General features: G+C 39.6%; 1 protein-coding gene across 5 annotated transcripts in view; it reads left to right on the top strand.

Moving 5' to 3' along the window:
* The window catches only part of PLEKHA8 (pleckstrin homology domain containing A8), a 64,163-nt gene that overhangs the window by 22,727 nt on the left and 29,185 nt on the right, over positions 1-12,251 (top strand). For all 5 annotated transcript variants that reach the window (XR_009053291.1, XM_057732716.1, XM_057732712.1 and 2 more), the window contains 8 exons: positions 98-214; positions 1,220-1,375; positions 2,776-2,900; positions 5,983-6,141; positions 7,180-7,220; positions 8,701-8,858; positions 10,936-11,095; positions 11,503-11,588. Coding sequence is in view for 4 of the 5 variants with exons in the window: in XM_057732716.1 (XP_057588699.1) it covers positions 98-214; positions 1,220-1,375; positions 2,776-2,900; positions 5,983-6,141; positions 7,180-7,220; positions 8,701-8,858; positions 10,936-11,095; positions 11,503-11,588 (1,002 nt within the window). In the remaining variant the exon portion in view is untranslated. The remainder of the gene's footprint in view (positions 1-97; positions 215-1,219; positions 1,376-2,775; positions 2,901-5,982; positions 6,142-7,179; positions 7,221-8,700; positions 8,859-10,935; positions 11,096-11,502; positions 11,589-12,251) is intronic.

Raw genomic sequence — 12,251 nt, 5'->3', positions numbered from 1 at the left:
AGTTCCTTGGAGCTAGAATCCAGCATCCTTTGTTATGTCCTATTCCTGTATCCTGGGAAGGAGTGATTGAGACCATGCTCTTGCTTCTATTTTTCAGGTTGGCAGCCTCGGTGGTTCCTTCTCTGTGGGGGAATATTATCTTATTATGATTCTCCTGAAGATGCCTGGAAAGGCTGCAAAGGGAGCATCCAGATGGCCGTCTGTGAAATTCAAGGTGAGAAACCAAGAGGCTTGCGGATTTTACTTTTCTTTGTTTCTCCCCCAAAATAAAAAAGCACTGGCTTCTGCGTGACTTTCTCTGCTGCTCCCATAGTACAAAGATGTATAATGTTATGTCCCCAAAAATGTCTTACAAGTAAGACCAAAAACTCCAGCCAGTTTTTACAAGGAGGTTGGTTAAGAGGTAGTCAAAATAAATGAGAGCAGTGTGCTTATTAACCACCATCTAGTGCTCATTCCTTTGTTGTCTGCTCACCTGGAGCTTGTGACAGTTTGCTAAGCTTACTTGTCTTTTTATTATAATATCAAACACGTCTGTGTTTAAATCGGGACACACACACACCTTCTCATCACCACCACCATACTCAAAACTAAACAAGCAAATACCTAAGAGACCTACAAACAGCCTTTACTTCTTGGTTTTGAGAGTCGTGAGACATGCTGAGAGGATGTGGCTCAGAAACCAATTAGAAGGGAATTTGGGGCATGGGGCTTACGGAGTGAAGGAGAGTGTGGCTTGCTTATTTCTTCTCCTAAAGGGCCCTAAGGGAATTCTCACATTTTTGATATGACTAGTGAAGGAAAGTAGAAAAGGAAAAGTATTGTGTTCTTGATTGCTTTCCAGTAACCCAAGGAGATAACGAGTACATCCTTACTTGTTTGCATCAAGCCTTTTTGGCCACAGAGCAGCATACTTTACACACACACACCAGAAGAGAGATTTTTCCTCTCTCTTGTAAAAGATCCTAAGGAGATTTAGGTGATTCTTTTCTAGGCCAAAATCCTGGTGAGACCTTGGAGCCAATTGCAGTTTTCCCTCTTCATCAGCAGAAACCTCTAGGAAGAGAGAAATAAACTAGGAGAAGTAGTAAGGGCTGAAATCCTCTCTTGAAAGAAGTTCTCAGTGACTGGCCTCAGTTAAGCTCAATAATTTGGGTGGAGTGGAGGCTACCCAGATAGAGCTCTTCTGGGTTTCTAACTTCCCTATGCTTGCTCCCAGTTCATTCTGTAGATAACACACGCATGGACCTGATAATCCCTGGGGAACAGTATTTCTACCTGAAGGCCAGAAGTGTGGCTGAGAGACAGCGGTGGCTGGTAGCCTTGGGGTCAGCCAAGGCTTGCCTGACAGACAGTAGGACCCAGAAGGAAAAAGGCAAGTATTGATTGTCCTCTGGTCTGGGAACCCTGGGAGTCACCTAGTGGCATCTCTTGGTTTCCATATTTGTTATCTTGCTTCTGACTACCTAGCTACAGCCAGCTTTTTATATCATGCAAGTGTTGTATATTTCAGTGGACCTTAAACAGCTATACCTGACTCTTCCTTCTTAGCATGTCATAGTAGAAAGAGTGCAGGTTTTGAAGTCAGATACAACTGGATTCAAATCATGGCTTTGTAGGGTACTGGCTTTGTGACCGTGGCATAGGTCACTTAACGTCTCTAATCTTCAGTTTCCTTATATTTTAAAAAGAGGTAATTACCTACCTTAGAAGGATTACCATGAGGTATCTGGCACAATGTTGACTTTTGGTAAAGAGTAGCTGAGCCAGAGAAGGCTTGGATCTGGGTTTTCCTATAGTAACACCCTGCTTTCCCCTCCCTTTTCTTGGGGTAGATGGATACTTAATTGTCAGGTTGCTGCTGCTTAATGCTCCTTAACTCAACATCGTTAGGTCTCCTGAGAACCATGGCATAACTTTCTATTTTGCCTGGGTCACAAATGCCAGGGCATACTGCCTTCCCAGTCCCCCAGCCTTGAATGTACACCTGAAAAGATTGGTGAGAGAGAAGGGCCTCTGGGAAAAAGTGTTTCAGGGGACCCTTCTCATGATACGTATGGCAGATGTGATTAACTTTTCAAGTAGACACAGTAAAATGGCCTCTTTGTTGCTTGTTTTTTAATGCTAAGTTGAGAAGACATTCTAGACACTGGCAGCTCTGACTCAGATGAGGTGGTAATGTGCAGCTTTTTCACGGAGAAGAAAGCAGAGGCAGTCATAATTATAGCCAAGCCCTCAGCGCCAGGTCGGCTGGAGTGCCATGCTAGTGAAGGAGCAGCGGGTGTGCAGAGGGTGCCATTCGCCTTGCCAGGCAGCGTGCTGGACCAGTCCTCTGAATTCACGAGCTGTCTTATTAGTGGTAATTGCATGTTACAGAACACTGTTTCCCAGTTTTGAGCACTGTGTTAGCAGGTAGATAGCTGTGACCCCATTTTACAGATTGCAAAACTATGGCAGAACTGAGACCAAAATTCTGAACTGTGACTCTGTTCCCAGTTCTAACACAAGTGGATCAGAGGTATACTGTCTCCTTCTTCCTGTACTGGTGATCATTAAATTTGTTGGCTCAAGAAATAATGTAGATAATTCAGAAGACTAGAAATCTCCTTTTTCTGCTTTTCTTGCTCCCATAACTTCAGTTATGTCATATCTGTAACCCATACTATAAACATCTGACTTTAGGCATAGATTACATTTCGCTTATCTGTATAGCCTACTAACTAGTATATCAGTTATTTATTCTGGTAATTACATTTTCATCATTTTGTTGTTTAGAGTTTGCTGAAAACACTGAAAACTTGAAAACCAAAATGTCGGAACTAAGACTCTACTGTGATCTTCTTGTTCAGCAAGTAGATAAAACAAAAGAAGTGACCACAACTGGTGTATCCAGTTCTGAGGTAAAATAGTGTCTGAGCCACATGACAAGTAGCACCAGATGTTGCTTACAGGTGCTGCTTATTCTCACATAATCCCTACCTTGGAATTTACTATTTTTCAGAGAAAAAAAGTGACAGACTTCAACAAAGAGAAGAAATGTGTGCATTTCAGCATGTGGAATCATACAGTTTTCCTTCCTGGGATGAATTCAGGGTTAATTAATTGACAACGTTTGGAACCTTTAGTAGTAATGTACTAAAATACGTATCTCCCCAGTTTACATAACTTTTTAAAATATAGCCTTAGGTGTCTAGCAGAGCCATTTCTACACTACTGATGTGGCTTTAAGATGACATCATGTCTGTTAGTAATGCATATCTGTCACCTCTGATGAGACTGTAACAGGGTTTCGTTTCACTAGATATTCTGCTTTAGTAGAGGCTAGTGTTTTCAAAGATTCAGCTTTATTTCTCTCCATCATCAGCAAGGATTGTGCTTTTTATCATTTATTAATGAAATTATTTATGCATTCTGAAAGATATATTAAAAGATCTATCTGGTGTTAAGTTGTGTATTGGAAGAATGACATTAACCAGAGAGGGGCCTCTGCTCTCAAAGAAGTTATCTGAAAAACAGTGCCTACAAAATGAAAAATCTGCAGATTATAATTAATGATTTTAAATTACTTTTCTTAGGTAGTATAGTATAGCACTATGCTGCTAATAGTTTATGTGCTCTAAGTTTTTCTAATAACTCACTTTCATTCACTTTTTGGGCATCTCTCTTACTCATTCAGCAACTGCCTGTTGTCTACAAGACACTGCTGGGGGAGGGAGATAGGAGGGGTACCAAAACACTTAAGTCCTGCTCTTGGGATGTTAGAGCCTAGAGCAGTGATTCTCAACCCAGAGCAGTTTTGGTCTTCAGGAGACACTGGACAATGTCCGAGACATTTTTGGTTGTCACTAATGAGGGAGTGCTGTTGGCATCTAAGGGGTAGAGGCTGGACTGCTTAATATCTGCAATGGACAGGAGAGCCACTCCCGCTACGTCCCCTGCTCCAATAATTAGCCAGCCGCAAATGCCAGTGGTGCCAAGGTAGAGAAGCCGTGGTCTAGAGGGAAAGGAAAAAGTGAACACAGCAATTTTTAATTCAAAGAAGTGTTTGTGTGGTTGTGATATTGTGATTTATAATAAGAAATATATGTTTGGTCTTTGTTGAGTTTTTGGCACAGAGCTCCTTAAAAAAAACCCTTGGAATTTACTGTACTGCTGATGATAAAGGTGTCTTTTGTTATGTTAATGAGGCGACTATTGGAAGGTACCTAAGGATAGAGACTCTGGTTGACTGTAGACCCAACCAAAGGTTTAGAGGGTTGGAATTTTCCTTCTGACCCCATCACCTCCTGGGAGGGGAGAGGGACTGAAGATTGACTTCAGTCACCCTTGACCAATGATTTAATCAATTGTGCCCATTTAACAAAGCTTCTATAACCCAAAGCATGGGGTTTGGAGAGCTTCCAAGTTGGTAAATATGTGTTGATTGGGGGGAGTGGCACGTTCACGGAGCATGGAAGCTCCAAGCGTCTTCCCACGTGCCTTGTCCTGTGCATCTCTTCCATCTGGCTGTTCCTGAGTTATATCTTTTTATAATATATAGGCCATCTAGTAAGTAAAATGTTTCTCTAGTTCTGTGAGCTGCTCTGGCAAAGTAATTAAACACAAGGAGGGAGTCGTTGGAATCTTCAGTCTATGGTGGATCAGTCATTAGCACAAGTAACACCCTGAACTTGACATTGGTGTCTGAAGTGGGGATGGGGAGCAATCTTGTAGGACTGAGCACTTACCCTGTGAGATCTAACACTGTTTCCAGGTAAACTGTGTCAGAATTATGGGACACCCAGCTGGTGTCCGAGAATTTCTTGGTAGTATGGAAAAAACCACACATTGTAGTTGGTGTCTGAATCATAGTGGTTCACGACCAGTAACATCTAGCTTATTAGAAAACTGAGGAAAATATAGAGGCCATGGTTAAAGAACAAAATTCAACTGAGTAAAATTTAAAGATCTTATTGGCTTTATTCAGCAATTCATGAATTAGGTAGCATCCAATCTAGCAGATAGAAAGGAGCTGTGAAGAGCTGTGCCAGGCTAGAGATTTTTATGGGCCAAAGTAAGCAGGAACAAGGAAGTTATACTAGGCATTTGCTGAATGGTTAAAAAGCAGGGTTAGTTTTCTTATATGGAGCAAAGGGAAGTATTGGAGCCAGGTAGGTACAGTAACTTATACTGAGCAGACAGGCACTGATTGGTTGACCAAGGCCTGCCTTTTCTGGGAGAGCCCAGCATAGAAACTTGGTTAAATTTTTGGTTTGCTGATGTGAGGCTTAGCATGAGTGACTCCATCTTGGGCCCAATCTGGTAACATTAACATCACTAAGATGTGGTTACCGTACTCTCTAGTCAGGGGGTAGCCTCAGTTTCCTGACCAACTTATTGATATCAGTAACCAGAGGGAAAACACCCCGAGCAAGTGAAATAATTTGGAGAAAAAATGATTAGATATTTCAAAATTATTCCAGTTGCTGAAGCCTCTTAGACTCATCTGTACTGAAAGCCAAAAAAAACCCATTCTGAAAGCAAACAATGTGTGATTTGTGGTTTCTAATGCTTCTATTCTAGAACTTCATTTTTTCTCAGACAGAGGGAGACATTTTTCCATTGATCCCACTGGTCTTCAGTCCGTGTAATTGTTTGGTGTCTGCCACCCCTTATAGACTAGAAACTCCATGAGGGCTCAGTGCCTCGCACCTGACAGTGCTGTCATATAGTGGAGAGAAGTTGTTGCCTTCAGTTGGAGTGGTGGGTGAGCTTGAAGGGCAGATTGAGGGTAAGGCTTGTGTATGATTAATAGATAAGTTGGACTTGCTCAGTCTTTTTCTTTTATAACTGATATACATATTTGTCCAGCAAAATAGACCGGTACATGATTATTATTATTATTATTATTACGTAGTGGGTAAAAACCTCTAAGAACATTCCACACTTGGGCTTTTTCCTTTTTGGCAAGATAAAAGAGTCTTCACTCTGGTTGTTTTGTAGGACGGAATTGATGTGGGAACTCTGCTGAAATCAACCTGCAATACTTTTCTGAAGACTTTGGAAGAATGCATGCAGATCGCAAATGCAGCCTTCACTTCTGAGCTGCTCTATCGCACTCCCCCAGGATCACCTCAGCTGGCAATGCTCAAGTCCAACAAGGTAACAGACCAGCTCAGCTTGGCTGCAGCAGGGCATAATGAAAAATTAAGAAATTGATATACTGAGCTATGTTCTCCATCATCCTTTGGCAACTGATAAAGACATTTTTGTAGTGGACTTTTTTTATGTCCCCTGTTATATCTGCCCTTAGTCCCTCATATCCAGTCGGTTATTGTTGGCACTTTTACCACCTGAACATGTCTCTAATGTAGCTCGCCTCTTCTCTCCAGCCTCCTTGTCCAGTGAGTCTTGCTGAGATGGGTGGTAGCCTTCTAACTAGCTGCCTTCAGCTTGACTCTTGCAGGCAGCCAGCAGTATTTCTATTCATGCAGTGTCAATTGGACCACTTCACCTAAACCTTTCAGTGGCTCCCTCATTGCCTACAGGTTAAAGTCGAAATGCCTCAGCCCCCTCCCATGTCACCAGCCTCCTTCTTTGCCATAACCTGGCTTGAACGTATTAACTACTTGTAGCTACTCCACTTCTTTGGGCCATTTCCCAGTACCAAGAATGCCCTTCTCACCTGTCTTTCCCTGGTTAGTTCTTATTCATCCTTCAAGTTTAATCTCTCTTTCCTTGAATTCCTTAGTTGCGCTAAGATTTCTTCCTCTACGCATACCCCTATTTTAGCCTCATTCTATATTGAAATTACCTTAAAGCCAAGAACTCCATACTGTTTACCTTTATACTTCCAGTGTTTGTTACAATGCTGTATAATAGTTTGGTATTTAATAATATTTAATGAGCATAACTGTAATTACAAGAAAGCCAACCACTGAGGGTTTAAATATGGTAATTAGGGCCTTCAAAAGACCATCTTCCTTTTTCTTAGAAATTTGGGTACCCCTATTTGAATAACTGTGAAAGATTGGTTGGGATCAATGACTCCTTTCTTTTGGGAGGACCTCAAATTATTGCTCTTGAGTCGGGCAGTGTGTGTTATGATCATATTTACCTCTTTCGTATGTGATAAAACTCTTAAGGATATTCTGTTGGGAGTTTAACATGTGAATTTTCTTTTCTTTGCTTCTTTTAAAGATGAAACATCCTATTGTACCGATTCATAATTCATTGGAAAGGTACAGTAACATTTTTTGTTTTTTCTTCTTTCTAAAAGTATAAAAATAAGAATATTGGTATTCGTTGTTTTTTTGAGAATATTTTTATCATGTGGTGGTTTTTCTCATGACTTGAAATGATACCAGAGGGTAACAGTATCTGATTTTCCTCTTTGGGGTGAGCCTGAAGCAATGTGGCTCTTTCCTGCAGCACTGACTACTAGGGAAGATGTTTGCATTTCCCCAGGATATTCATCTCACCTACTTCATCCAATAACTGTTCACTTCTGTGGTGTACTAAGTATTAGAACCTCCTCTCTTATGGAAGAGCTGAGCATTGATTTCAGTGTGCTTTTATTAAAAAAGACAGTGCTATTTTGTTTTGTGTAAAATTTAAAATCTTAGGTAGCTTTACAGATGGGAAAAAGAACATAATATGAAAATCTGAACTATTGAAAAAAGTACACATTTACACACTTGTTTTCCTATTATTTAGGGTCTTTATTCAGTTATTATTTCATATAAGCATTCCCATATTTTGACATAGTCCCTGTATTTGTCAAGTTATTATTTAATATTTTCATCTCTCTATATAGTGTTGTTTGCTTCTATAATACAAGGATTGTTCCCCAGTTTGGTTAATAATTTTCTCCTGATATAAATATTTCTACTAGGAACATCTTTGTAGATTTTTTTTTTCTTTCAAGGTATTTCATCAGTATACGCCTATATTTTTAGTTGCTAAGTTGAAATATGGTATTTTTTAGAAAAACAAATGCATTTCCTGGAGTCACCATGTACCTGGGACCTTTTCCCTTTATTTTTATATAGAAGAAAATGGTTTTGTTCTAATTTGGCCGAGTCTAGTTATTTATAATAAGATATTATGATTGTCCCTTTAACAGAATCAGCTATTTCACTGGCATGTTAAATAGCCTTTTTTGTTATCCTGAAGAGCAACAGATCCTCAGGATGTAGTGTATCCTCCCAGGTTTTTTCTGCCTTCCTTGACCACAGCTTGTGGCTTCTAGACAGTTAAATGTTAGGCAAACAAATGGAAGTGGCCAGTGATTTGAGAACTGAGGAGAGAGAAAAAACCTCCCAGGGAGAAGCTGAGGAAAGTGAGAAAAGCTGATTGAAAACCAAAGAGCTGTCAATGAATATTTCCTGTTGCTGGTGGGGAACAGGAATTTTGAGTCAGCTGAGGATACATGCAGAGCCATGAATGGCTCTTAAGTTTCTGAACTTCACCTGGAGACAGGCCAGCTCCCAACACAGGACGATACCTGCCTTGGAGGCAGAAGGGTCGGGTGAGAGATTTGGCTTGATTTAACAATTCTGTTTTTTAATCAGTGTTAAAAGAAGTTGGTAATTGTGAACCCTTCCCCATCCCTTAGAATAAGATCTGTGTACTCTATTTATGACCAAATAATTGGACATTTTGGCATTTTTCCTTTTTTTTTTTTTTTTTTGGCTTTTTTCCTTTTAAAAAAAATTTTAGGCAAATGGAGTTAACCAGTTGTGAGAATGGATCTTTAAATATGGAAATAAATGATGATGAAGAAATCCTAATGAGAAACAAGAGTTCCTTGTGTTTGAAACCTGCAGAGACAGATGGCAGCATATCAAGTGAAGAGAATACAGATGATAATATGACAGGTAAAAACAAAAAAGATGTGAAGCAAACCATTGAATAAAAGGATCGTGCGGCTTTGATTCATTATCCATGATGTGACACTTGATAGGGATTGACCTCAAGACAGACAGCATGCTGGGTAGCTCCCAAAGCAGATGTTCATTAGATAACACAGGTCACTTGAAAACATTTGCCATCCTATCTGACCTCTGTGTTGGAAAGGCAGAATGAAGAGGAGTTTTTCCACTCACTGTTCTTAGCTGGGTTGTTCCTGCGCTTCAGTGAGCTGTAGCTGTCTGTGCTGACTTTTTACAGAGTGTGAGTATTGGGGCCTTCTGCTCAGAATTTTAAAGTCCTTTGAACATAGTCTGTGATGTGAGACTTAAAGCGTCTGCAAAGTTATAGCAGTTCAGTTTTCCATCCTGGTTTCTGGTAAGGCCTGAGGATGTCAGATTTCATCAACCACTGTCAGATTTTCACCTGGCCGTCTCTGTGTTCATCAAGCCAAATTCCCAAATTTCAGGTAATAACCTGTAGTTGAAAATGCTGCCCTTTTGGATTTAATAATTTTATTGGCTCTAACCACTAAAACCAACTTCAGATCAGTCCATGACAACCATCTTAGAGATTTTAATTGTGTTGTAAGTGTGTATTTTTTTAAAATAATTAATTAATTTATTGGCTGTGTGGGTCTTCGTTGCTGCCCGTGGGATTTCTCTAGTTGTGGCAAATGGGGGCTACTCTTCGTTGTGCTGCTCAGGCTCCTCATTTCTGTGGCTTCTCTAGTTGCAGAGCACAGGCTCTACATGGGTGGGCTTCAGTAGTTGCGGCACACAGGCTCAGTAGTTGTGGCTCATGGGCTTAGTTGCTCTGCTACATGTGAGATCTTCCTGGAGCAGGGATCGAACCCATGTCCCCTGCATTGGCAGGCAGATTCTTAACCACTGCACCACCTAGGAAGCCCCCTAAGTGTGTATTAAATAGTTTGAAAATAAATTTTTTTAAAAGTTTCCTCCTCATCTCTGGTGCATGGCGGGGAAGAAAAAATGCATTTTCATAGCTGTTAATCTGCAGCAAGCAATCCATACATCACTGAAGTTTTATCCCTTGAGTAAATTATGAAGACAGGAGAATTTCTATTAGAACAGTATTATAATTTATTTGACCCAATAGTTTTCTTCTAAGAATTTGTCCTCAGGGAATGGTCAGATTTAAGGACAAATATATGTAGATGGGGATGTCCTTTATGATATTACAGTTAATTCTCATTATTCATGGTAGTTATGTTCTATAAAGTCACTGCAGACACTGAATTAGCAAATACTGAACCTTTGCAGCTAGGGGAAGTACATGGTTAGGTTCCTGCAAGCCTCTCTTCACATTTTCATCAACTAATCAGAAGATACTGTTGTTTTATGTATGTTTCTGTTTAAAAACTCCCTGTTGGGGGGAGGGATAAATTGGAAGATTGGGATTGAAATCTACATAAAATAGATAACTAATAAGGACCTACTGTATAACAAAGGGGACTCTGCTCAATGCTCTGTAATAGCCTGTATGGGAAAAGAATCTAAAAAAGAGTAAATATATGTATATATTTAACCAATTCACTTTACTGTACACCTGAAACTAACACAACATTGTAAACCAACTATACTCTAATAAAAGTTTTAAAAGAAAAGAATCCTTTCTCCTCCCAAAGGAAAAAGAACAAAAGACGCCTTGTTTACTGTATATTGTTGACTCATTAACATTGAACCCACTGCCAATGGCACTGTAACTCATGCCTGAATGAAGCTTATCTTATATAAGCTTATATAACGTGTTTTTCCATAAGGCACATCACAGCCTTCATGTGCTTAGGAACACTAGACAGCACTACACTTGGGGGGTTTTAACAGCAAAATCAACAACAAATGCACAAAAATGCAAAAAAAAAAAAAAATGGCACTAAATAAACACATTTGTGTACAGTATGAAAGGGGAAACAAGAAGGCAGAGTGTCACCTTGTTCAACCTCAGCTGGGAACATACAATGAATATATATATTACTCTTTGTAATAAATAAACGGTTAGTAATAGGTATCTTCTGCTTTACAGTCCAATGTGAAATGATGAAGGAAGATGGGGAGGAAAACCTGGGAAATCGTGATAGCGACTTGGCACAGCCTGAATCACACTCCTCAGGCAGCAGTCCAGAATCCCCCTGGGAAGAAGGCCAAGAAATCATCCCAACTTTCTTTAGTACCATGAACACCAGGTATTCTGTACTCTCTAAAATCACTGGCAGTTGGATACCAGCTTTCCCTCTGGAAAGTCAATCCTGGTGTTCCTTTCAGGGGATGGCATATCCTAACAGAATAGAGAATGTGGCATACCAAGTATCTGCTTTACTGCTCACCTTGTCTGAAGCAGTGGATAAGAAGGGATTGGATTGTAAGAGTATATTATACTCTGTCAGTAAGTTTTAGCTTGCTTTGTTGGATTATCTTTAGAAAATAATTTTATTAGACTGAATTATAATAGAAAAACAGTCACTGGGACATATCTGTGAAATGAGGCTAAATGATTTGACCTACCAGCTGTTTTCATGACTACCTCTGAACTGCAGAGCATGCTCATGTTGTGTTTTCAATCTTTTCTCCTCTGTATCACCAAATTGTTTAGCTTTAGTGACATTGAACTTCTGGAAGACAGTGGCATTCCCACAGAAGCATTCTTAGCATCATGTTATGCTGTGGTTCCAGTGTTAGGTAAGATTGCTGGATTTGCCTTAAATTCATCAGTCCCTGGAATCTGTTTCACTGCAGTTATTTTGTAATGGAAATATGCTGAACTATGTGTACAGTGAGGTGACCCTTATCTACCTCTTCTTATCACCAGCCATATACAGTTAAAACTGTGTGACCTTAAGCATTATTGCATATTTCCATTTCATTTCTAATTATGATTAACGTTCATCTCAGAGTTGTATAATGAAAAAATTCTAGGAATTATACTGAAGAGCAAAAGTGAAAGCTGTTGAGGAACAGATCTTTAAATCCATTGGTACTATGAAAAAATATTTTATCAGCTAAAACTTTTTTCAGATTTTAAACAATTATATATATAACTTTAAGTTTAAATTACATTTACTTCTTATAGAGCCAGTAGTACTAGGAATTGCTAATGTGTTAAAATTTGCAATATAATCCATTTAACTCTGTATCTCTTTTAAATCGAGGTGTATCTTGCATAGAACTTAACTATTATAATTCAGTGAGTTTTGACAAATGCATCTACCTATATAATGCACACCTCTATCAAGACAGAGAATGTTTTCGTCACACCAGAACGTTCCCTATGCCAGTCATTCCCCAATCTGTCACCCAGCCCAAGGCAATCATACTGATTTTTGTTACCATAGATTGGTTTTG

This window comes from Hippopotamus amphibius, chromosome 4 (genome assembly GCF_030028045.1).
Source record: "Hippopotamus amphibius kiboko isolate mHipAmp2 chromosome 4, mHipAmp2.hap2, whole genome shotgun sequence".
Taxonomy (NCBI): domain Eukaryota; kingdom Metazoa; phylum Chordata; class Mammalia; order Artiodactyla; family Hippopotamidae; genus Hippopotamus; species Hippopotamus amphibius.
This window is presented reverse-complemented; position numbering and strand designations above follow the sequence as displayed.